The 25819-nt window shown below is 42.9% G+C and overlaps 2 protein-coding genes across 3 annotated transcripts in view; one reads left to right on the top strand and one right to left on the bottom strand.

Annotated features, from left to right (window-relative positions):
- The window catches only part of ZNF485 (zinc finger protein 485), a 25728-nt gene extending 13800 nt beyond the window's left edge, over nucleotides 1-11928 (bottom strand). The window contains 3 exon segments of the mRNA XM_067022892.1: nucleotides 7672-7699; nucleotides 9036-9615; nucleotides 11874-11928. Of these exon segments, the coding sequence (XP_066878993.1) occupies nucleotides 7672-7699; nucleotides 9036-9615; nucleotides 11874-11928 (663 nt within the window).
- ZNF239 (zinc finger protein 239) lies at nucleotides 9319-25819 on the top strand. 2 transcript variants are annotated; one of them, XM_067025131.1, is made up of 4 exons: nucleotides 9319-10182; nucleotides 16035-16160; nucleotides 20602-20655; nucleotides 22868-25819. In XM_067025131.1, the coding sequence occupies exon 4, from the start codon at nucleotides 23125-23127 to the stop codon at nucleotides 24343-24345; it is 1221 nt and encodes a 406-aa protein (XP_066881232.1). In that variant the 5' UTR covers nucleotides 9319-10182; nucleotides 16035-16160; nucleotides 20602-20655; nucleotides 22868-23124; the 3' UTR covers nucleotides 24346-25819. The 2 variants fall into 2 exon arrangements, with proteins under 2 accessions (XP_066881232.1, XP_066881231.1); XM_067025130.1 differs by having other exon boundaries at nucleotides 20519-20655.

Below are 25819 nucleotides of genomic sequence, written 5' to 3'. Positions count from 1 at the left end.
TTAAAGACCTAGATGTAAGGCCAGGCACTATAAAACTCTGAGAGGAAAACATAGGCAGAACACTCTTTGACATAAATCACACCAACATGTTTTTGACCCACCTCTTAGAGTAATGAAAGTAAAAACAAAAATAAACAAATGGGACCTAATGAAACGTAAAAGCTTTTGCACAGCAAAGGAAACCATAAACAAGATGAAAAGACAACCCTCAAAATGGGAGAAAATATTTGCAAGTGAAACAACTGACAAAGGATCAATCTCCAAAATACACAAGCAGCTCATACAGCTCAATATCAAAAAAACAAACAATGCAATCAAAAAATGGGCAGAAAACCTAAACAGACATTTCTCCAAAGAAGACATACAGATGGCCAACAAACACATGAAAAGATGCTCAACGTTACTAATCATTAGAGAAATGCAAATCAAAACTACAATGAGGTTTCACCTCACACCGGTGAGAATGGCCATCACCAAAAAATCTACAAACAATAAATGCTGGAGAGGGTGTGGAGAAAAGGGAACCCTCCTGCACTGTTGGTGGGAATGTAAATTGATACAGCCACTATGGAAAACAGTATGGAGGTTCCTTAAAAAACTGAAAATACAACTACCATATGACCCAACAATCCCACTACTGGGCATATACCCAGAGAAAACCATAATTCAAAAAAACACATGCACACCAATATTCATAGCAACACTATTTACAATAGCCAGGACAACGGAAGCAACCTAAATGTCCGTCAACAGAGGAATGGATAAATATGTGGTACATATATACAATGGAATATTACTCAGCCATAAAAAAGAATGAAATTGGGTCATTTTTAAAGACATGGATGGACCTAGAGAGTATCATACAGAGTGAAGTCAGAAAGAGAAAAGCAAGTATCGTATAATAACGCAGATACTGGACTCTAGAAAAATGGTATAGATGATCTTATTTGCAAAGCAGAAATAGAGACACAGACATAGAGAACAAATATATGGATACCAAGGGGAAAGGGGTGGGGCAGGAGGAATAGGGAGACTGGGATTGACACATATACATTACTGATACTATGTATAAAATAGACAACTGATGGGAACATACTGTATAGCACAGGGAACTCTACCTAATGCACTGTGGTAACCTAAATGGGAGGCAAGTCCAAAAGGGAGGGGATTTCTGTATGTGTATGGCTGATTCATTTCGTTGTGCAGTGTAGGCTAACACAACTTGTAAAGCAACCATACTCCAATATAAATTACTTTTTAAAAGTTTAAATTATTTTTAATTTAAAAATTAAATAAAAATAAATTTCAAAATATATACAACATAGAATAATACAACAAGCTTCTATGTATCCATAACCCAGATTCAACAAATATCAAGATTGTGCCCATTTTCTTTTTTTTAAAATTTGTTAAAAATTTTATTTATTTTATTTTTGGCTGCATTGGGTCTTTGTTGCTGCGCACAGGCTTTCTCTAGTTGCAGCTAGCGGGGGCTACTCTTTGTTGTGGTGTGCGGGCTTCTCATTGCAGCGGCTTCTCTTGTTGCAGAACACGGCTCTAGGCGCATGGGCTTCAGTAGTTGTGGTACGCGGGCTCAGTAGTTGTGGCTCACAGGCTCTAGAGTGCAGGCTCAGTAGTTGTGGCACACGGGCTTAGTTGCTCCACAGCATGTGGGATCTTCCCAGACCAGGGATCGAACCCGTGTCCCCTGCATTGGCAGGCAGATTCTTAACCACTGAGCCACCAGGGAAGTCCCATGCCCATTTTCTTTTATCTATCAATCTCCCCTCCCTTTTGGTATTCTGGATTTTTTTTTTTTTTTTGGCCATGCCACGCAGCACATGGGATCTTAGTTCCCCAACTAGGGATCGAAGCCGCACCCCCTGCAGTGGAAGTGCAGAGTCTTAACCACTGGACCGCTGGTGAAGTCCTGGTTTTCTGGCTTATTTAATAATGAGGTATATACCTGACTCAGGGCATTTTATTTTATTTTTTACATTGTACCACTGTCACACTGTAAAAAAATAAATACTTTAAGAGACTGAATATGCAAATGTACAATATAGCAAGACCACATAAAAAAAACAATCTGCAGCAACCAGCCCAGCAAACCAACCCATTACCCACATTACCTACCTATAGCCCAGGAAACCAGCCTGCTGTAAGTCAGACTTGTAAGAAGTCAGATCACCATCTCTAGCACAATCAGTCCAGGAAGCCAAACTATCAATCACCCCCAAAATGTCTGGTCTTGATTAACAACTGTCAGTATCCCTAATTTTTGCGCCCACTTCCAACTTAGGACCAACCAGAGTAAACCAAATATACTCCCCTAACCAATCACATAAGATGCCCTCTTGTAGTCAGCCCCCTCTAGTTTCCTTTCGCCAATGACCGGCAAACAGGGTGTACCTGAAGCCATTTCTCTCTTTTCCACTCTAAAGCCTTCCAACTCAGCTGCCTGCCTTTGAGTCTCTGCCAACATGCAAATCATGGTGGCTGACTCCCTTGCCATTAGCTCCCTTGCCATTAGCAAGCTCTGAATAAATAGCCTTTGTTTATTCTCATTTGGTTGGTCATTTTCCCCACAAATTCTTTAATATCTAATATCCAGCCCATATTCAAATCTCCCTAAGTGCCTCATTTTTCTACCCGGTTTGTTTGAATCAGATGGGGGAGCACTTCAGGTTGGCCCTGGGTCCTTATGACATGATAGTACTCATCTTTCGCACTTCCTCACTCTCTGGAAGACAAGTTGTCTCAGGATAACGCTATGCTTTGCCATGAATCAGCCATTTCTCCAGAGAGCCCTGGCTTCTTCAGTTTCCTGCAGTTTTGTGGATTCGTCCACAAACTGGAGCTTGTGGAGGAGCTTGTGCAACCTTAGCCATGTTTCAACAGTGTTCTCAGCTTCTTGCTGATGATTCCACTCAGAATGGGAAGCTAGGCTATTTGTTGGCAGTTCTGAGATTCTGGGTTCCATGACCCTCACTATCTCAGCACAGCTGCTGAAACCTAGTGGTGGTTTGACCTGACCCATTCTGGAATTTTTTTTTTTTTTTTTTTTTTTTTTTTTTGCGGTATGCGGGCCTCTCACTGTTGTGGCCTCTCCCATTGCGGAGCACAGGCTCCGGACGCGCAGGCCCAGCGGCCACGGCTCACGGGCTTAGTTGCTCCGCGGCATGTGGGATCTTCCCGGACCAGGGCACGAACCCATGTCTCCTGCATCGGCAGGCGGATTCTCAACCACTGCGCCACCAGGGAAGCCCCCATTCTGGAATTTGAGGGGAGACCCTGACTCTGGTTTTGTTAAAGATATTGTCCAGTGGGATGTTTCTCTGCTATCCTGGTGACTCAGCCCATTTTTATGAGTGACTTGAGGAGATTCAATAACTCTGCTGCCAGCAACATGGATGAACCCAGAGACTATCATACTAGGTGAAGTAAGTCAGAAAGAGAAAGACAAATACCATATGATATTACTTACATGTGTAATCTAAAATATAACACACATGGGGCTTCCCTGGTGGCGCAGTGGCTGAGAGTCCGCCTGCCGATGCAGGGCACGCGCGTTCGTGCCCCAGTCTGGGAAGATCCCACGTGCCGCGGAGCGGCTGGGCCCGTGAGCCATGGCCGCTGCGCCTGCGCGTCCAGAGCCTGTGCTCCGCATCGGGAGAAGCCACAACAGTGAGAGGCCCACGTACCGCAAATAAATAAATAAATAAATAAAAATAAAAATAAAAATAAAATATAACACACATGAACATATCTACAAAGCAAAAACAGACTCACAGACATAGAGAACAGATTGGTGTTTGCCAAGGGGGATGCTGGGTGGGGGAGGGATGGATTGGGATTAGCAGATGCAAACTATTATATATAGAATGGAAAAACAACAAGGTCCTACTGTATAGCACAGGGAACTATATTCAGTATCCTGTGATAAACCATAATGGAAAAGAATATGAAAAAGAATGCATATATATATATGTTTACATATGTATAACTGAATCACTCTGCTGTACAGTAGAAATTAACAAAACTTTGTAAATTAACTATACTTCAATAAAATAAATTTTTTTTAAACTCTGCTGCCATAAGGATCTTTCCCTACTCCCCATTTTTTGTTGTTGTTTTTGTTTGTTTGTTTGTTTTAGATGAGGAAGGTTTAGAGAGGCTAAAAAATGTAGCCTCAGTTTGCTCACATGCAAAACAGTTAATAATCTCTGCTTGCCTACTTCCTAGGGCTGCTGTGAGAATTACCCGAGATAACGGAAATGAAAAGTCAGAGATTCAAGGAGAGGGACGCCGCAGACAGCAAGCTCAAGGACAGACACACCTGGAGCAGGTGCAAAACATCCTCTGTGGTGTCTCGGTCTCCAAGGGCATGCCCCTAATAACCGCTGCCACCCGAACATCAATAATGAGAATGGTACAGCTAACTTGTACTGCCCAGCACGGTGATAAGCACCATTCACACATTATTTTATGCAGTCCTCACCACAGCCTGAAAGGGGAGAGTATCGTAAGCTTCATTTTATGGAGGAGGAAATCAGGGCTTAGTGACTGATACACTTGTTCACAATGGTGCAGTTTTCTGTTGGCAGAACCTGTATTTAAACCCAGACACTTTCATCCACAGCCCCTACCTTTAGCTGCTCTGCTTTGGCTTCTGAAATGGAGAAGGTGTGAGTTTTCACTGAAGATGAAGGAACGACAGAGGACAGAGGACAGGATGAGCCAGAAGGGGATGGTTAGGACTCTCCCTGTTGAAGGGTTTTGGGCAGCTAGCTGCAGAGCCTCTTCCTCTGTGGCAGGTGACTGAGTTGAAGGCAGGGCTTAGCACATCTTTTGGGTTAGCCTACAAGAGATCAATTACCCACTTAGAGTCTTTCAAGGGTTCTTGGAAGCATACCCCTCCTCTAGGGTTGCCAGATAAAATACAACATGCCCAGTAACATCTGAATTTCAGAAAAACAATGCAGGGGACACATATTTTCTTAAAAAACTATTCATTGTTTATCTGAAATTCAAATTTAGCTGGGCATACTGTATTTTCATTTGCTCAATCTGGCAACCCAACCCTCTTCACTCCATACAGATCTTTGTTTTAAAACATCTCTATTATCCTAATACAACATCTAAAAAGCCACAGTTTTTTGGTTTAAAGATTTCTAGATCTTTAGGGATATCCTATGATACATTTAACCCTGGATTGAGGGGACAACCTTTAAGTTGTTATCTACTCATTAGAGTCCTTATTTGGCTATACCAACATCTTTCTGAGAGTCAACATGTGGAGTGTGCATAAAGGTGAGAAGCACAGCAACAGCGCACAATAAGGGAGAAGAGGATGGGGGAGAAGAGAGGATTCATAACACTGAAAACCACTGAAACCCTTCTCATCCCCAGTGCTAGTGGAGCCCTGCAGAGAAACATCATTTCATGTGACAAGGTAGAAAGAATATACTCACTGAGTGCTTTTGAATGAGTAAGTGCAGGAATGATGCTGAGTTGCTTCTAGCAGCATGTGAACTATAATGATGAGTTTCTACAGCCCTGAGGCCATCTTTCCTGAACCCCTAGCAGGGCAGCACCAAGAGCCCTTCATTACTGGGCAAGATTAACTTCCCTCCTCCCTCCCCTCCTGCTTGCCTGGGTGCACCTGAACAATTCTCTCCTTTTCTCTGGGCCTCAATTCTCAGTCTGAAAAGTGAAGAGAGCTGGATGAGACCCTGCTTATCACCCTCTCCATTTCCACGGCTTTTGAGGACATTTTGGCACCAGTATGGGTAACAGAGCTGGAGACATTCTTAGAATTCACAGAGATCTGGAAGAAGGGAGCTCTGTGTGCCCCTGCTCCAGTCAGAAGCCAGTCTGGTTGCGGAAAGGGCTCAAATCTACATAGGAGGGCTTCCCTGGTGGCGCAGTGGTTGAGAGTCCGCCTGCTGATACAGGGGACACGGGTTCATGCCCCAGTCCGGGAAGGTCCCACATGCCACGGAGCGGCTAGGCCCGTGAGCCATGGCCGCTGAGCCTGCGCATTCGGAGCCTATGCTCCGCAACGGGAGAGGCCACAAGAGTGAGAGGCCCGCGTGCAGCCAAAAAAAAATCTACATGGGAGCCCTGGACTCCCTTTTCCAGCTCCAACTGTGGTTTCTCCAGCTTCCTAGAAGTCCACTACGGCCAGAATTGCATCTGCCACCAACCAGCTTGGTCAGGTGCATTTCTGTGTCAGAGTGATCCCTAGTAGGCTGGACTGGGAGGCAGGGCCCAAGGAGGCCAACAGAAACTCCTTTCCTCATCTCTAACCTGACCTGTTCCAACTGTGATGCCTTGAAAAGATGAAGTGGCAGATGTGCTATAGTGAAAGTGATCCCAGTTCAATACCCAAGGTGCTGAGTTTGGATCCTGGCTCTGCCATTTACCAGAAGCAGGATCTTAGGCAAGTCACTGCCTCTCTCTCTCATCCTCTGTGACTTCATTTTAAGAATAGTGAGGAAGAACCCTACTCCACAGTACTGTTCATAGGCAAGGATGAACTTTGGGCCATGAGCCCAGAGCAGGTCACCCAGGAGGAAATGGAAGTGCCTCCACCTTTCTTTCTCTGTGTCTCCCAAGGGCTCCCCAGATAAGACCTAAAGAGTCAGGTGCTCCCTGACTAGTGTGCCACCAGATCCCAAGACCTTAACACAAAGAAGATGTAGGCCCCAAAGGAAGACCTCCCAGGTTTTTATAGAATGAAAATTGATAACAGAGAAGAGAGATGGGAATGCCCTGATGTGTGAGAAAGGGGATAAGATTCAGGGTACAAATGGAGGGTTTTCTTAAATAGAAACTGGGGCTGTTCATTCAGAATAGAAAGTAGAGCATACAGACTCCATTGGAGAGAGGTGGGCAGATGTGCTTTTGTAAAGGTATAGAAGCTCTCTTTTCTCATAGAAAGCAAAAGTCATCAGCTGTGAATGAGATGGAAGGAGTTGTTGGAGGCTTGAAGAAACAGGAGAAACTGTGAGATAGTCATTTAGGAGAACGGATGGACTAAGAAAATGTAATAGGATAGTTGGGCAGCATTAAGGGCCCACTTGACCTTAGCAGTCATAAATTGAAAGTGAGACCAATCATCAGAGCCATGTGTTTTTCTCAGGCCACATCTACACAGGTACAGGTGTGGAACAGACAGGGAGCTGGATTCAACTAGATTTGGTGTGTGATCAGGAGAATAAAACCAAGTAAGTTAGGGTCAACAGACTGATCATAATGATAGGCGAAGGGGTGAGAGTCAGAGCAAGAGTGATAGAATCAATGCATAGAGAAACAGTAGGTCCTGGCGAGACAGTTTGTGTTCCCCAGACAAAAGGCAGAGGAGTCTCAGCGATATGTCTTAGGCCCCCCAAAAGTGTCCATGTCCCAATCCCCAGAAACCGTGAATGTTACCTTATAGGGCAAAAGGAACTGTGCAAATGTGATTAAAATAAAGGTCGTGATGTTGAGAGATTATCTTGGATTAACCAGGTGGGCCTGATGTAATCACATTAGTCATTAAAAGAGGGACACAAGAAGAGTCAGTGCCAGAAAAGGTAATGTGATGAGGGAAGCAGAGATTGGAGTCATGGGCTTTGAAGATGGACGAAGAGGCCACAAGCCAAGGAATACAGGTTGTGAACGTACCTTGGAAAAGGCAAGGAAACAGGTCCTCCTTTAGAGCCTCAAAAAGGAACCAGAAGTGCCCACATCTTGACTTTAGCCCAGTGAAACTGATTTCAGACTTCTGATCTCCAGAACTGTAAGAGAATAAATTTGCGTTTGTTGTATGTCACTAACTTTGTGGTAATTTATTACAGTAGCAGTTGGAAACTAATACACCAAGAAGGGGAAAGATACAGAGGAGAGGTCTAGGTAACATCTCTTTCACTCCCAGGATAAATCTGCAAGGAAAGTATTCTGGAAAGACCTAGTGGCCCTGTGTCACTCAGTGAAGGGTGAATGGAAAAGCCACTGGGGATAATTTTGGAGCCACTCCCTTAAAGGCATTAGCAACTAAAAGGGTCTCAGCGAGCAAGGTTTCTATGTAAATCAGTGATACACAGTACTATCAAATTTTAAAAAGCAAACTGCAAGCCTGTATACACACGGCATGACCCCGTTTTTGTTTTAAAAGTTTATCTGTTTGTATAAATAGTTATGTCTGTGTACATTTAGGAAACAGTTCTGACTGCTGAGTGTCACATGACTGATTCCCTCATCTCCTCAGTCTTTGGTTAAATAACCCGTTTAAAATTGCAAGGCAACAACTTCTCTCGTGGCGCAGTGGTTAAGAATCCACCTGCCAATGCAGGGGACACGGTTTCGAGCCCTGGTCCAGGAAGATCCCACATGCTGCGGAGCAACTAAGCCCATGCACAACTACTGAGCCCGCGCTCTAGAGCCACCGAGCCACAATTACTGAGCCCACGTGCCACAAGTACTGAAGTCCGCGTGCCTAGAGCCCGTGCTCTGCAACAAGAGAAGCCACCGCCCACGCACCACAACAAAGAGTAGCCCCTGCTCACTGCAACTACTGAAAGCCCGCGGGCAGCAACGAAGACCCAACACAGCCAAAAAAAATAAAAATAAAAAATAAAATTGCAAAGCATATCCCAACCGACACACCCCAGCACCATCACCCTCAATGCCCCGACTTAACTCCTTTTCCCATAACACATATAACCTTATAACACACTATACCTTTTATCATAATTATGTATTGCTCTAGTGGGAAATGCCACTAGAAGTTAACAACCACAGTGATTTTTTTTTGTTTAAGCGTCTTGAACAGTTCTTGGAACATAGCAGGACCTCAAATAATGTTTGCCAAACGAACTTCAGAGGTGAAAAAGAGACACTCATTCCAAAATATTTTTTAAGGTAAAACGAAATTACGGGTGATATTTACGTTCTTTTCCCCCAGTAGTACTTTACCAAAACGAAAAACATTTTAATGGGCATTCCTAATATAATTCTTACGCGTTTGCAATGAAAACCAGGAGAACAACCTGAAGGACCTAACCGCAGGCCTCATAAACTGTGAAAAGCACTCCGCGTCGGACGGAACCCTACCCTTGGGCGCAGCGCCTCGTGAAGCCTCTGGGTTGACGCCGGAAGTGGGCGTGGCCCACTCGCTGCTTTCTGGGACTTGTAGTTCGGGGCTGTAGGCGATGGAACGGGGCAGTATAGCGAATCCTGTGCTTCCAGGTGTCGGATTCCACGTGGGAGGTGAGAGCGGCATGGCCGCCCGCGCGATTCGCGCGGCCTGCAGAGAGGCGTCTGGCGGTCGAGTTGTGGGAGTGCCGCGGGGGAGGCGCTGGGCCACAGGGGCCCGGAAGCCTGGCGGGCGGCCGTGGGAGGGCGCGCATCCTGGCGGAGGTGCGAGCACGGGCCGCACGTGTGTCCGCTCGCCGCGGCCGCCGCTGCGTTCCCCAGTCCTGGCCGCGGTCACCTGAGACCAGGCGGCCCCTAGCGCTAAGCCGGCCGCGGCTCCGAGAGGCCCTCCTCTCGCCTGCCAGAGCTCCGGCCTTGGCCGGCCTGGGAGCTTCGCAGTTGGCCACACCGGCCTTTTCCGCGCCGGTGACTGGCCTTATTCGAAGGAGGATTTCGGTGGACGTTAGGGGATCGAGAGGGGTTCCTGTGAGATACCGAAGTTTCCGTCCCCACAGCCCTGTCTTCGCTGAAAAGAGATTGCGTCAGAGCCCCCGCACCCCAGAAATGAATCAGGCCTTCAGGCGTCTCGGGCGGCTGAAATCTCTGCCGAGAGACGACACATCCGACCGGAGAGCTCCTACTGCTCTAACTAGAACGTTAGGACAAAAATCGCAAAACCTGGGGAAATGGGCACATCTTAGAGCTGCTGGGGCCAGTGGAATTTTCTTACCCTCATGGGTTTGCGGGGGACGCTTGGCCTGTTTGTCCAAAGCCTAGTGGAAAGAGGCTAGGGAGGTGCAGCTTGGAGAGACAGGAAAGGCACCCCAGGAGAGGGTGTGTGAAGGTAGCAGGAGCTGATTAACTTTTTTCCTACAGTCTTGCTGGACTGCTTAGTCTATGTCCTGCAAGGTGGACTTGATTTTCATTGTTTTTTCCGCTTTCCCTAACTCTGCTTTTCCAGGAATCTATCCTTCTTGAGAGGAGGAAATGACCAAGTTCCAGGTGAGTTGGGATTTCTCTTTTCTGAGAATGGAAATAACCTTTCTTTCTTGGGAAGGACATCAGCATTAATTGAGTGCATATCTGGTGTCAGGTCCTGTCTTGGTTGTGTGGTTTTTTTATTTATTGTCCGGCTTCAGCGTGAGACATACAGTATTTTATAAATATGGGTGTAGGAACATTAAGATACTAAGAGCATATAGCTATCAAATGATGTCACCAGAGTCTGCACAGACAATCTGCTGACTTTAAATTCCACCTCAGTTTTCAGTGAACTACTCTGCTTCCGTGAATTTGGCCCACTCCCCAGAGCACTGAGCTATGCTCTTTTATTGAAAGACTACACAGCATCCTTGTCTGGTCCTGTCTCTCAAAGCATGCCTTTTCCTGCCAGGCATTTCACGCACATTGAAAGTCATTCAAAGCTGTTATATGCTCAGTCCAGTGCTAAGTGGTCTCAGGAAAACAAATAGAATTATAAACTACGGTGCTTTTCTTCATGAGCAGGTAATGTATATGAAAAAAAGTATTCACATTACCAATAATCATTTATTAAACCTGAATGAGTTAAAGACATGAGAAAATTTGTTACATAACAACACCGTAATTACCATATCACTCCCAGAAATGCTCTCAACCAGGCTGTGCATCAGAATTATCCGTGGTGTTCTTTTAAGAAATAAAGGCTCCTAGGCAGCATTCCCCTAGACCTACTAAAAGGAGAATTTCAGTTTTTTATCCCTTTGACCTTTTGTACATCCAAAGATTTATTGCATTTATTGTGAAATACTTCTCTATATACTTGATATGAACATCACTAAGGTAGATAAGATGGGTTGCTCATCTGTGTGCTCTGGTGGTTTTGTTCCCTTTACCCACATATCTACATGTTTAATTGGTACAGTAAACTGTTGAATTACTTTTAAAAAGTAGCACTTTTTTAAAAAACAGTTTTTCATTTGTCTCCACAAAACCATTTCTAGAAAGTTACGTCAAGACTGACACTTAGTATTATAGAATGTTGGAAAAGGAAAGGGTCAGCCAGCCCCTTCTCTGCCTTGGTGCCATCCCCTTACAGAGGAGAGCCCTAATTCTCAGGGAGCTGAGGGGAAGCACCATTTCTCTTATTGCATAGAGCAGCAAAGTGAGAAGTAAACCCCATGTTTTCTAACTCCATGCTGTTTCTTCTCTGTAACTAAACAGGTCATCACACCAGAAGTGATTTGAATAAAATATCAGGCTGGATTTTTTTTCATAGTTAGATGACATTTTTTTTTTAATTGAAGTATAGTTGATTTACCATGTTTCAGGTGTACAGGCTGGATTTTAAGGAAAAAAAAAATTAGTTCTTAACACCACCACCAGTAAGACCATCTTTTTGCTTGGCAAAAACAATCCTCACATCCATAGGAAGACAGCATGAGCTCTTATAAAAATTGGTTTGTTTAGAGGACAGTAAGCTGCTTCAAGGTTCTGAAAGCATGACATCTCTGTGCCTGGAAAATAATTGAGAATGTCAACAAAGATTGACATAAGACCCTGTGCTCTTTTTATTTTCCTTCTGTCTCTTCCCTAATGAAGATTAATCATGGTGATGAAGTTGGGGATTGCTAGTATAGTGAAATTTTGAGATTCTGGCATATGTTAATAATTTTTTGAGTTTAAAGAAAGGACTTCATTCCACCAGTACTTACTGTTTTCTGTGTACCAGGAATTGTCTTTGAGTCTGCTGAAAGGCAGGAGTCCCATTTAACCCCCCTCTCCCTCTGTGACGTTGGATAAGTCACTTCACAGTTACGAACCTTAGTTTTCTCATCTTTAAAATGAGAATGCTGAGTTTGATGATCTCAAGTTTTCTCTTATTTCATTATTTAAATTGAATGTGAATTTATAAATATTTACCATTTAGATTTTGAGTCAGTTGTGCTAGTTGCTGAGGATTTAAAGATTAGTTGAGTGTGGTTCCTATCCCTGAGAATCTTATAGCCAATTTGGGAGACAAATTTAATAGCTATAGTAGAGGTATATGCAAGATACTGTGAGATCTTTGAGAAGGAGACATTTAACATATCCTTATGCTTCAGAAAGGAGGTTGTTGATTGTCCTGAAACTGAAATGGATGGGAGGATGGGAGAAATACAAGTCAGGGCAGGAGCAACATGTAAAGGGCTCTTCTAGACTAGAGCATGACATTCGGATGACTACAGGTAATCCAGGGTGATGACAGCTCCTGCCCATCACTGCCTTCTGGATCACTGTTTCCTGCCCCTAAGTAAATTGTTGGATCTAGCAGGGGTGGGCTCTGGAAAGGAAGTGCTAAGCTATGTGATATATGTCGTTTCAAGGAGTTTGACATTTACATTAGTACAGAAACTACTGTCCTGTAGCCTTATACTTTGGTTGGCCTTCAGGATACTGAGTCCATTCTCCCACAGGAAGCACAAGTTCCACCTTGGGGTGACTGAATAGCTCCATTGGTACCTGGGGAAATTATTCATTATTCAGATTCTTTCATTTCTAACTTAGTCTTGCTTTAGCAAGACCACTGTTTCCTCTTTTTCCTTTCCCCTGACACACTGAGTCCTCTAATTTGGTCCACTCTCATACCATTTCTCGTCTTAGAATTTTCAGCCTACTACGAAGTTGGTGGTCCATCAACATATCCTTTCTGTTTTCAGCATGGAATTCTCCCTACCACTTTATCTCTGGGATCTTAAAAAATTAATAACTCTTGACTGTCCGATCCTTGGATTGAAACATGACAAAACTTGTATTTTGAAGATCTGGTAACGAGTTATTGTGGCCTAGCTAAGAAATGAGGGCCTTTCCTAGAATAGTAGGAGTAGAGATAAGAAGAAGTAACATGCTGGAGGGAGATTTAGGAGATAGAATTGACAAGAAGTGATTTGATTATGGTTAAGGTAGGAAAGGAGTCTTAGACATCTCAGATGACAAGGTGGAAGATGGATTAAAAAATAAAAGACAAGAAAGATCATTGATGGACTTGAATCTCAGAAGGGAAGAAAGGATTCCATCTAGAATGTTCAAGAAGTTAGCCATGGACAGAAAGAAACCTTTTGTCTCTGAAAAGAAAAACTCCAAAAGAGGAGTAGCTAATCTGACTGCTGATACTCCCCAGCCCTGTTTTCCTAACAGGTGTGTTTATGCCTCTAAGGCCACAGCCTCTGCTTCTGCTTCTTCTTTGTCCCACCTTTGCGCAGGGCCTTGCAGCCTTCTCTAGTCCAACCTCATCCCTTTTCCTCAGACACAGTGGAGACTGTGACCTTTAGAGGAGAGCCTGGGAGGAAACAGCTGCTTCTCCTTTGGTGACTAGTACGGTAGAGTCGCTCCTGCCAGGGGACCTGGTTGTCCTCAGTTTCCTGAGGAGGGTGTGGGTGGTGCCCCTTCAGGCTGAGGCCTATGGTGTCAGCACTTCTGAAGGTTACTGGGTACTCCCCTGGCCCCAAGTTGAACCACTGCTTTGGGCTTCACTGGCGCTCAGTTGTTTTGTGTATATTCCATCCTCTGCTTTTCAGGGTGTGGCGTGCAGACTGGTGCCAGCCCACAAACTGCTTGTTACCAGTCTATAAAGATATAAGGACAGAAATAGAGAGTTTTTTAAAATTTTATATCTATTGAATCTAATTTTAAAAATTGGCATTGGTATTTTATATGTCTGCATTCTTATTTTCTAGTAACTTTTTTTAAATTGTATTTTAAAAAATACATCTGTGACATGTTAGAAAAATCTTAAAAGAAACTGGTCCTTCACCAGAGGTAGTTCAAGAAGTGTTGCTCCATCAATAGAACCTTGGAGGGAACCAGACTCACTGTGAGGTTAAATAAATACTTGGATTCTGTTTACAAGCCAGGCCCTGCTTGAGGCCTTGGGGATGCAGCCATGAACAAATCAGGCAGCCTCTGTTCTTGGGGAACTTAGTAGGGAGAGACAGACTGAAAATAAGAAAGAAAATGTATAAATTAGAAAATGAGATAAGGCATAAGTACAAAGATAATAAAACAGCGAGAAGTGATATTTACTGGACGCTCCCATGGATTAGTCAGTCCAGGAAATGCTTCTCTGAGGTGGCAGCAGTTCGACTGAGATCTGAATGATGTAGAGAAAGAACATTCTGGGCAGAGGGGATAGCCAGTGCAAAGGCCACTAAGTGGGATGAGTTTGATGTGGTCACAGGGGCCAGGTGACTTGTGAGGGAGGAGGGACTCAGGCTGAGATTGGAGAATTGACAGGACCCCAGTCTGCAAGGCCTTGCAGGCCAAGATGAAGAGCCTGGATTTTACCTGGTGTCCATGGAAACGCCTTTGGGGAGTTTCATGCCTTGAGTGGTATGTGTTTTGAAAGATCACCCGGGCTGCTGTGTGGAAAATCCGTCACGTGGGGGAGCAAGAGATACAAATTTAGGAGGTTAGTGCAGGTGGAGAGTTAATGAAGGCTGGGACTTGTAATGATAAACAGTGCAAGGTGAAAAGAAATGGGTAGCTTCAGATATGTTTTAGAGGCAGAGTTGAGAGGACTTGGTGATGGATAAAATATGAGGAAGTGAGAAGAGAATCAAAATGACTTCCAGGATTTTGGCTTGAGCAGTTGGGTACGTCGTGTGGCTCTTTACTAAAATGGGGACAACAAAGGAAGACCAGATACTGATGGAGATTGTTGGGAGCAAGAATTCTTTTGGGGGCTTGTTGAGTCTTAAGTGCCTTTTTAGATATCCAAGTGTAGATGTAGGTGGGAAATTGGAGCCTGGAGTTGAGGAGAAAGGTTAGAGCTAGAGGTATATGGGAATACCTAAGGAGAATATTTTTTGGTTGTGTGTAAATGTGCTATTTTTATTTCTTCCAGGAATGGTCAACTACTTAGTTTAGAAGAAGAAAGGACATATGATTTATATGACTAGGGAAAAAATTGAGATCAGAAGTGTACTTTGGCTGAGAGGAATAAAGAGGAAGGATCAAAGGATGGTGATCTTAATAAAGCAGATGTCATGGAGGAGGAAGAGGAGAAAAAATAGGAAGATGTTTTTAAGGTGTGAATCTTGAGGTATTAATATTTCAAAAGAACAGTGGTCCAAATAGTGAAATGGCCCTAATTATGGTTGTTGAGGCAGAGATCATTGGCATTAAAGAGATTAAGAGGGACTTCCCTGGTGGCGCCCTGGTTAAGAATCCACCTGCCAGTGCAGGGGATATGGGTTCAAGCCCTGGTCCAGGAAGATCCCACATGCTGCAGAGAAACTAAGCCTGTGTGCCACAACTACAGAGCCTGCGCTCTAGAACCTGCGAGCCACAACTACTGAAGCCTGCGTGCCTAGAGCCCATGCTCTGCAACAAGAGAAGCCACCGCAATGAGAAGCCCGCGCACTGCAACGAAGAGTAGCCCCCTCTTGCTGCAACTAGAGAAAGCCTGCCTGCAGCAACGAAGACCCAACGCAGCCAAAAAAGAGAGAGAGAGAGAGAGAGATTAAGAAATGTGAGGTTAGCGTGTTGGGTAATTTGTTCTCATGAGTGTTGAGGTTGTCAGGATAACAGTAGGAATGGGGCGGAAAGGACAACTCAGCAGTGACCATGAGATGACACTGATAAGGAGAGATTCATTAGTTGGATAGCTTGAGCTTGGGTGAGTTGTGGGCAGGAGGGGAAGTATTCGGAAGGAAGTAGCAAAGGAGATGAGAAAGGAAAGGTTTTCCATCCAAACTTGACTTGAATCACCCCGATCCTTGAACTGCACACTTCCTCTGTACCCTTCTCCCCTCTTCCAGTGCTCCCAACCTCACCTTCCTTCTGGGGCATTTGTACAGATGGTTGTCAGTTGAGGAGGAATGTGCTTAATCTTTTAGGAACCAGTAACCTTCAAGGATGTCTCTGTGGATTTCACCAAGGAGAAGTGGGGTTGCTGGACCCTGCTCAGAGGAAGCTGCACACAGCTGTGATGCTGGAAAACTACAGTCACTTGGTCTCAGTGGGTAAGAACATGAATCTGGACACCAGTGCACTGGAGTCTCTGTTTCTTCAATTTTAAATATCATTTGGGCTTGGGCCCTGGGAGCTGTAGGTCAGGAATCAGTTTCCTAATTTCTTTTTGGCAGAAAAGGATGTTTCTGATTATTCTAAGCAGCTAAAGAACTTTACTTGGTAAGAATTGGAGAATGGTAGCCTTACTGAGTTGTCCAAGAAACCATACCTGGTCCATCACTTACAAGCCAGAGTTTGAGGCTAAATTTTTTGTTTTTTTCCACACACAGACACCCAATCCCTGTGTGTTTCTCAGATGTGTTCTCTCAGTTGGAGCAAGTTGAAGATCATTATATAATGGAGAATTCTCCATGCCCATTACCTTTAGTTCCTGGTGTAAAGCCTCTAAACTCCCCACCTGGCTTTCAGGGCCCTTCATGCCCTACTTCTACCTATAGAGCATTATTCTCTGCTGCCCCAATGTCACCCTCCTTTCCAGCTAAGCCTGTTTCCCTGAGGTCCTCCATGCTTCCTTGTTCTGGGACCTTTGATTACCATGCTCTGGTTTCTGGTTAATTTTGTCCGTTAAGATTTTGTTTGAACTCCATTACCTGTGTGAAATCTTTGACCACCCCTCCCTTTCGACCTCCTTCTTTTCTCAGAACTTTCAATTTATATCTCACACAGGCTCAGACCTGATTACATATTATTTTATATGCTTTTATTTTAACCATTGGATCTGCAAGTCTGATTTATTTTCTCGTTTCCAGCCAGGTTTCTGGAGGGAAAGCAATGTATCATACTTCTGCTATATGTACATAGTCAAGATTTAAAAATTGACAGCTGTAGAGTTTAGCAGCAAAGAAATATGTCTTACAGTCTTGTAAAAGAGACATTATGGTAAACACAATATGTGCTATAAATAAATTCAGTAAGTACTATGAAGGATAGAGAATTGTGCTCTGAGAGAATGAAGGCATGGGATGGGACAAGGGTGAAGTATGTATTGTTGAGAGTTTCAAGGAAAGCTTCTGAAGTGATATTTAAACTGAGTTCCAAAGGATTAATGGGCATTAAACAGGTGACTGGGTAGGGGAAGAATATTCCAGGCAAGAGAATAGTGCGAGGGAAGACCCGAAGACCTAAAAGAAGGAGTGTGGCTAGAATACAGGGAACATCTGGGAAGAATAGAGTGGGGCCTGGCTCATTCATGGCATTAAAGGCATGGGTAAAAAATGTGAATTTGTGTTGCATTCAGTGAGAAGCCATTAGAACAATGAAATGGTATGAACTGATTTACCCAGGATCACTGGGACTGCTTTATAGACTGGTTTGCAGAGAGGCAAGAGGTAGCATCTGTGCTTACAGTTTCAAGCTCTGCTCTAGGTTTTCCTTTTTCTTTGATATAAAATTGAACATAGTTTTCCAACTTTTTTTAATGCAAGTAAGATATAAAAATCACAGAATTCAAAGAACACAGATGAAGATTATGAAGTAAAATCACTAATAATAGCTTGTGTATCCGTTTTTTCTGTGTTCTCCATGTATGCGTTTTACAAATACGTGTTAAAAATTTTATGAGGTTATACTGTATGTATTTTTCAACTGGGTGTTTTACATAGTATGTCTTAGAGATCTTTGTTACGTCATATTAACTCCCTGTAAAAGGACCCCTTTTCTCATTACGTCAGCATTTTCTTCTACTATTACATACTCATTCTTGATAATATTTAAATATTTTAAAAAACAGTTATCACAAGATTTCACTACTACTTATAAAACCTACCATTAGGGCTTCCGCGGTGGCGCAGTGGTTGAGAGTCCGCCTGCCGATGCAGGGGACGCGGGTTCGTGTCCCGGTCCGGGAAGATCTCTTCCACATGTCGCGGAGCGGCTGGGCCCGTGAGCCATGGCCGCCGAGCCTGCGCGTCCGGAGCCTGTGCTCTGCAACGGGAGGGGCCACGACGGTGAGAGGCCCGCGTACCGCAAAAAAAAAAAAAAAAAAAAAAAACTTACCATTAATACAGTTCCTCCTCCACTGATTTTCATAGACCTGTCATTTCTGCAGCCGTTCCCAAGTATTGTACAGCAAGGATATTGAAGCAGTGTCCTTTGACCATTTAATAACTTCAGCCCACCTCCTGATTTAACTGCTCCAACTGCGCAGCTTTTCTCAGTGTTATTTTTTCCTTTTTCTTTTTGCCACTACTTTTAAACTTTGCAAACTGTGCACAAAAAGTAATACATTCACCTCAGTAAAACAAATCCTATTGAAAGGCTTATAATACAAACCAGTCTCCCTGCTCGGCTGCTCTTCATGCCACAGAGTGGCTTCTCAAAGCACTCAGTTTGAATCCTTTCACTTGTTCCTTATGGTGTTTGCCTTCATATTTACAAATATGTTCATGCAGTTACTTATTTTCCTCTTTTTAAAGAATAAATGCACTCACATGGTTAAGAAAAGAAGCATTAAAATATGCACAATGTTACTTGCAGTTATGCCTAAAAAAACCAGAAAAAAATGTACACTGAGGATTTTGGACAAGCTGGAGAGGGGCAGAAAACAAATTATACATAAGTAGCAAAGAAAAGATTTGCAAATGTACTAAATGTTTTTAAGTGATTAAAGTTATACTATAAAAATAAAAACAAATTAAAAGGTGCACAGTGGAAACTTTCTTTCATGTCCCTAACTCCACTTTACCCAGGTTCTGGTCATTTGCTGTCACAAACTGTCTGCAGTGACTAAATCTTGAGCAAGTATCACTTCACAACTGTGCCAGGAAATCTGAAGAATAAAACCCCCAAGTTGGACTGCTGAGTGCATGCATTTGTGATTTTGATACATAATTGTTAAAGTGTCCTTCTGGGGTCCGGGGGTGATACCAGTTTACACTTACAAGCTGTGTCATCATGCTTTGGGTTTTTTCCAGTGTTAACAGGTAGAAAATGGTGCCTCATTATAGTTTTAATTTGAATTTATTATATTATGGTATGCTGCAATTTTTTTCAGTTTATCAATATTTGATATTTTGTATTGACTTCTTTACGTCATAGATGAGGATTTAGCTCTTTTACATTATTTCTCCCAACATGCCCAGCTTTCCAAGAATTTGTTAGTCTCATCAGTGATTAATGCTTAGTTGCTTTGACTTCATAATTGTTCCTGCAGAGTCAAATAGTATACTATGATTACAGTTCCTTTTTTTGTTTGTTCTTTCCCTTTCCTAAAACTAATACTTGCTTTTTAAAATATATTTTATTTGGGGTTTTTTCCTTTCCATTCTGTTTTACAGAGTTTTGGTTGATTTGGTTAATTATTGTTTTCTTTTATATATCAACGATTGATTCAGCTTGTGTGTTTTATTGACTTTTCTCACTGCTATTTACTGTATATCATCTTATTCTTAAAGTAATTTTAAAAGTTTTTGCTACAGTACATTGCTGATAATTGTTTCAGTAATTGTTTAAATCCTTTCTTATCTGACAAAGTGTCTATTCCTCCCACTGAAATGTTTGATTGGCTGGGTATAGAATGGAATGCTAATTTCACAATCACTTTACCTCCAAAATTAGAAGATATTGCTCAGTTAACTTCAGGTATACAATATTGCTGTTTAGTAGTTCATTGTCAATATAATTCTCATTTATATTTGCAAATAACCTGGCTTTTTTGTCTGGATGCTTTTAGCATTTTCTGGGTTTGTTTGGGTTTTTTTTCCTTGACGTCCTGAGGTTTCACATTTAGTGACCTCTGAATCTTGAATTCTCAAAAACATTTCTTTCCCTTCATTCTATCTCCACTATATTCATCAAACTCCTACAAGATGGGCTTTTAACTTTTATCTTTGCATCTCTCTACCCTTTACTCTTCTTCCACCTTAGCCAGATGTTCATTTTGCTCTTCAGCCCATCTAGATTGCAGGCCTTAGGATCAGACTGCCTGACACCTGGTAGCTATGACACAAGTTACTTGATCATTTCAACCTTGGTTTCTTCTGGTGTAGAATGGGTGTCCTAATAGTTCCTCTCACATAAGATCATGCAGCCAGTGTCTGAGTGCTTCAGATGAGCATAGTAGATATTAAATACTATGATTATCATCTTTTTCAATCCTTTCATTAATTTAGAAGAATTCTGATTATTCTTCATAGCAATGTGTTTATATTTTATTATTAGATTGTCCCGTTTTTTTAGATGTGATATCCCCTCAGATATCTCTGGGATTTTAATTAACCTTTTAAATTCTATTTCCTCTGTTTACTATTTCTTGAGTTTGTGTCTCTCTTTATTGATGTTAGTTTTCTACATTTTTTTTGTCTCCTTATGTTTTCTCAATTGTCTCTCTTTTTTTTCCCCCCAAAAAAAGTCTTAGGTTCACAGTATGATACTGGAGTGTACATCCTCAGCTGACGCTCAACCCTTTTTGGTGCATGTGTGTTCTACTTACAGGGGACACCTCTGCTGACTGGGCTTGGGATGGATCCAGTAATAAGAATCCAGATGGTGAGTGATGTAGACCCTTTTTTTTTGAGGTTACCTCTTTAAGCCAGTAAGTTATCTGGGACATGCCCTGCTTCAGCCTCCAGCTCTGGGGTGTCCTCCTTGTCAGAAATTCCACTTCACAGGTTTTCTTGAGGCTTTATCCTGGGTACTTGTGGAGTCAGTTGCTTCTTTTTGTACTTCAGTCCTGTCATTGTACAGGTTTGGCATTACCTCAGCTTCTGCTTCCCTCTTCAGCCCAAATAATACTATTAGGAGTCCTTCTTTGGCGGACAATTTATTTTGTTTTTGAAGCTTTATACGAGGCTGCTACCCTTAGCCTCCCAGTATTTCATTTTTTTGTGGGAAAGAGGGTCATTGGGAGAGTGGTGCTGCAGCAACTAGTTGAGCCCTTAGAAATGCCTATCATGATTTGATAAACCTCTTTCCAGAATAAACCTCTCTTACTTCATAATTGTTGATTCTGAGCTTGGAATTTCTAGGACCTCTTGAGAATTTCTCCTACTTCTTTCGGAGGCTTTTTGTGTATATAATTTGAGCTGTGCATTTGTTTTTCTTCTAGTTTCTCCATTAGACCTCATCCATTTGCTCTTTATCACTAGGAGCTCCCCAGTATTCTAGTGATGACAACCTTTCTTTTTTTTCCAAGACTGTTGTAGTTTTGTTTTTGTTTTTTTGTCATTTCAGTGTAATATGAGGATCTTCACGCTAATTGTTTTGACCAACATACATACCACAGATCTTCCTTGACTTACAATGGGGTTACATTCCCATAATCCCATTGTAAATTGCAAATAGTGTTAAGTCAAAAATGCATTTAATACACCCAATCTACCGAACACCATAGCTTAGCCTAACCTACCTTCATCATGCTCAGAACACTTAAATTAGCCTACAGTTGGGCAAAATCATCTAACTCAAAGCCTATTTTATAATAGTGTTGAATATCTCCTGAAGTCTATTGCATACTATACTGAAAATGAAAAACAGAGTGGTTATAGGCATATTGCTTGGAGCTGTGGCTGCTGCCGTTGCCCAGCATCATGAGAGAGTATTTTCCAGCATATTGCTAGCCCAGGAAAAGATCAAAATTCAAAGTACCGTTTCTACTAAATGCATATCTCTTTCACACCACCATAAAGTCGAAAAATCGTAAGTCAAGCCATCATAAGTCAGGGAGGGACCGTCTATAGTAAGTCTAAAATCTGTATTCCTAGCACAGTTCTCTCCCAGGAGTTCCAGACCAATGTATCTCACTACTTACTGAACAGTACAAGAATGTTCCACCAACACCACAAATTAAACAAGTCAGATTCTGAGTTTGTTATCTGTCACCCTTCCCCACTCCAGCCTTGGAGATTGATTCCCTATATTATGGTATAGGACCCCCATACCAAAGTCACTCAAGGAACTTGAGGATCATGCTTGGTGCCTCCTTTCCCTTTTGAATTTAGTTAGTCATCATGTGATTTAGAATGAATCTCTCCCTTTCTCTCTGTAACTATCCTCATCACTTTTCTTCTGATTCACTACAGTAGCTCTCTCTCTCTGCCTTAAAGTCTTACTCATTTCTGATGGTGTTTATAATCAAAGTCAGTCGTTTCATTCCCAGTTGTAATCCTTTAATAGTTTTACATCTCAGAGGGGATCTCTGAGTACACACCAAGCCCTTCGAACATGTCATATTTTATCTCCACATTTCACTTTTTTTTTTTCCTTACATTTGCTCCCAGAAATCTTCCCCAAGATTTGAGCTGAATGCCCCTACTCTGTGCTCCCATGACTGGCTGCGCATGCATCTGTAGTAGCACTTACATGGTATTATTGTTGACCTATTTGTTCTTCTTCCCAGTAGACTCTAGTGTGTCAAGCAAAAGGATTTCTATTTCCTTCTTTGTATCCCCAGCACCTATTAGATTACCAATTAAATGCAAATTTAATTAAAATAAAATGAAGTAAAGTGAAATGAAATGTGGCAAGGATGTGGGATCCACAGCCTTCTGCAGGGCTGGGATATGAATACTTTTATTGGCTTTACTTAAAAGCAGAGACAAGATTTCTTCTTGTGTACCCAAGCCCTCTCCCTTCCTGACATTAACCCAAAGGACATGACTATAAGGACAAGACTGAACTTTTTGCTAGTTACCTTAGGCACTGCAGTTCTGAAATCTTGAAATCTACCCTTTGTTATCATTGAATTCTCTTTGTTCCCTAGGAGACTTGAATGAAAATCCTGTGGAGAATCAACAGAAAGGACTTAGGTTATCTCTTACCTGAATAGCTTTCCTCCTGGCAAATTTTGGAAGAGATGGCCAGTACAATAACTGGGAGTCAGGATTAAATTGTGAATCTTCAGTGTACAGGAACCCTGAACTAGATCTTCCCCCTTGTCAAAAGTGGGGAGAAGCATCTTCTCATATTTCCAGAAACAAAAACAGTTTGGTGACTCTTCAGAGTGATGATTTAAAAAACATGGAAAGTGAAGAATATTTGTCTTTGAAAGTCCCAAGCCAAATGGCCACACAGGACTCCTCAGTGACGTTCTGTAAGAATGAGCCCCAAGATCCTCAGGAAAGCAAAAGTCTGTTTGTAACTGAAGAAAGCACTGAGAGGAAAATCTCAGAGGGCAAAAGTCCTCCCATCAACCATTGTTCAGAGAACCTTCAAAATAAACTCGTGTCTGATGTAAAAGAAGTGGTCTCGCCCTCATTCAGAGGTGAGACAATATGCCAGATTGGCCAGTCGAAAGAATCCTTGGATCCCTTTGACTGTAACCACAAGGACATTTGTGGTTGGAAATCATGGGTGATCAGTTGTAGTCATCAGAGAGCTCATACAGAGGAGAAGCCCTGTACCCATTATGACTGTGGGAAAATACGTACCACCAGCCCAGGTAGTCACCCAGGTGAAAAAATCCACACTGCCGAGAAACTATACAGATGTAGTCAGTGTGGTAGGGACTTCAGTGAGCGCTCAGAGCTAGTCCTTCATCAGAGGGACCACACAGAAGAAAAGCCCTACAGATGTGATCAGTGCGGGAAGGGCTTCACGAGAAGCTCAAGTCTCCTCATCCACCGCGAAGTCCACGCAGATGAGAAGCCTTATAAGTGCGACAAGTGTGGGAAGGGCTTCACGAGGAGTTCAAGTCTGCTCATTCATCACTCAGTCCACACAGGCGAGAAGCCTTACAAATGTGACAAGTGCGGGAAGGGCTTTACTCAGAGCTCCAAACTGCACATCCACCAGCGAGTGCACACTGGAGAGAAGCCCTATGAGTGCGGGGAGTGTGGTATGAGCTTCAGTCAGCGCTCCAACCTGCACATCCACCAGCGCATCCATACGGGGGAGAGGCCCTACAAGTGTGGAGAGTGTGGGAAGGGCTTCAGTCAGAGTTCAAACCTTCACATCCACCGGTGTTCACACACGGGGGAGAAGCCTTACCAGTGCTATGAGTGCGGGAAGGGCTTCAGCCAGAGCTCAGACCTCCGCATCCACCTCAGAGTCCACACTGGGGAGAAGCCCTATCACTGCGGCAAATGCGGGAAGGGATTCAGCCAGAGCTCCAAACTCCTCATCCACCAGAGAGTCCACACTGGAGAGAAGCCCTACGAGTGCAGCAAGTGTGGGAAGGGCTTCAGCCAGAGCTCCAACCTGCACATCCACCAGCGGGTCCACAGGAAAGATCCCCATTAAATGAGGTCTTCAATCGCATGCTTGTACTCTAAAGACTTAAATATTTTTAACATCACTCTTACTTTTATATTCTCAGGATATAGTAAGAGTTATTCAGATAAGTTCCCTCACTGGAAAATCATTCATTTAAAGTATTTAACTACCAAGCACTTTGTTATGCTACACAGTGAATTGATTGCCCTTGTTCCTCAGATGGGTAGAGTGAAAATGTCCGTACTTTGCTGTTCAGCCAGTGTTACTAGAACTATGTATCCTACCCAGCATTTTTAAGTGCAAGAACCTTACATTTGTCCAAGCAGAACATGTTTCCTTTGTTCACATTCTCTGAGAAATTGGAACTTTGGCTTCTCTTCAAATCACGTGCCTTGTGTTTTCCTATTTCCTTCCAGCCCTGAGTAGCCCTCTTTAAATTCTGGTTATAGAATATGTTAGTTTTAGGTTGAGGGGGTGGTTGGAGATATAATGGGCATGGAAATCTGTTATTGCACACACGTACTACAGCCTATGGCCTCACAAGAACGTGGAGAAGAGCTACTCATGCAGTACACCCCACACACTACAGGATGTGGGACCCCCTCCCCCTCCTCCCCACAAGGCAACTGCTCAAGAACGTACGTAGTTCTTTTTCCTGGGTGCAGCCAGTCTGTTGGGGTGCTTCCAGGTCTTGCCACCTCAGGTGACACCCCCACCAAATTAAAGCCAAGTAGGGTACCTACACCATGTTGAAACATGCTAAATGAAGTTGAAATATATTTAAATGTATTTAATTTGTCTCTCAACACTGAACCTCTCTTATTTCCTTAATTTTCTTCACCACCCACATTCTGAACCAAATAAAGGAGTCTGGAGAGAGAGTTCTGATATTTTTCTCTTCAGACTTAACTCGTCTTAATATTTGATATACCCCCAAAAAGTCATTTGTTTTTGCAGCATTGTTACTGAACCAGACTTGGGTCTGCTTGCCCATGCACAATAAAGCCAATCTACTGACACTGGGCTGTGAAGGAAGTGCACCATTTATTGCAGGGCACCAGACAAGGGGTCCAAGCAGCTAGTGCTCAAAAGGCCTGAACTCCCTGATGGCTTTCAGGGAAAGATTTTAAAAGACAGGGTGAGGAAGGGGGGACTGTGGGGTGCATGATAAGCTCATGGACATTCTTCTGATTGGTTGGTTGGTTGGTGGTGAGTTAATCAAGAGTCAACATCATCAGCCTTCTGTTTCCATCCTGTCTGGGGTCTAATTGCTTGTGGGCAGCATACAGTTAACTTCTTCCACCTGGTGGCAGATTCAGTATCTGCAAAACAGCTCAAAGGACATTGCTCAGAATATTATCTATAGCCCTTCAGGAGGAACTATAGGTCCTTGACTATATTTAATGGCTAAACTATTGTTATTTTGTCTTGCTTGACTGTTTTCCTTTCTTTCTGCATTTTCTCACTTCTTCTCTGATTAAATTTACTCTTTGGAACTCTG

This window comes from Kogia breviceps, chromosome 2 (genome assembly GCF_026419965.1).
Source record: "Kogia breviceps isolate mKogBre1 chromosome 2, mKogBre1 haplotype 1, whole genome shotgun sequence".
Lineage (NCBI taxonomy): Eukaryota > Metazoa > Chordata > Mammalia > Artiodactyla > Physeteridae > Kogia > Kogia breviceps.
This window is presented reverse-complemented; position numbering and strand designations above follow the sequence as displayed.

Bases quoted from the DNA above. Each gene is read 5' to 3' on its own strand.
- ZNF239 (XM_067025131.1), top strand. From the start codon at position 23,125: ATGGAAAGTGAAGAATATTTGTCTTTGAAAGTCCCAAGCCAAATGGCC.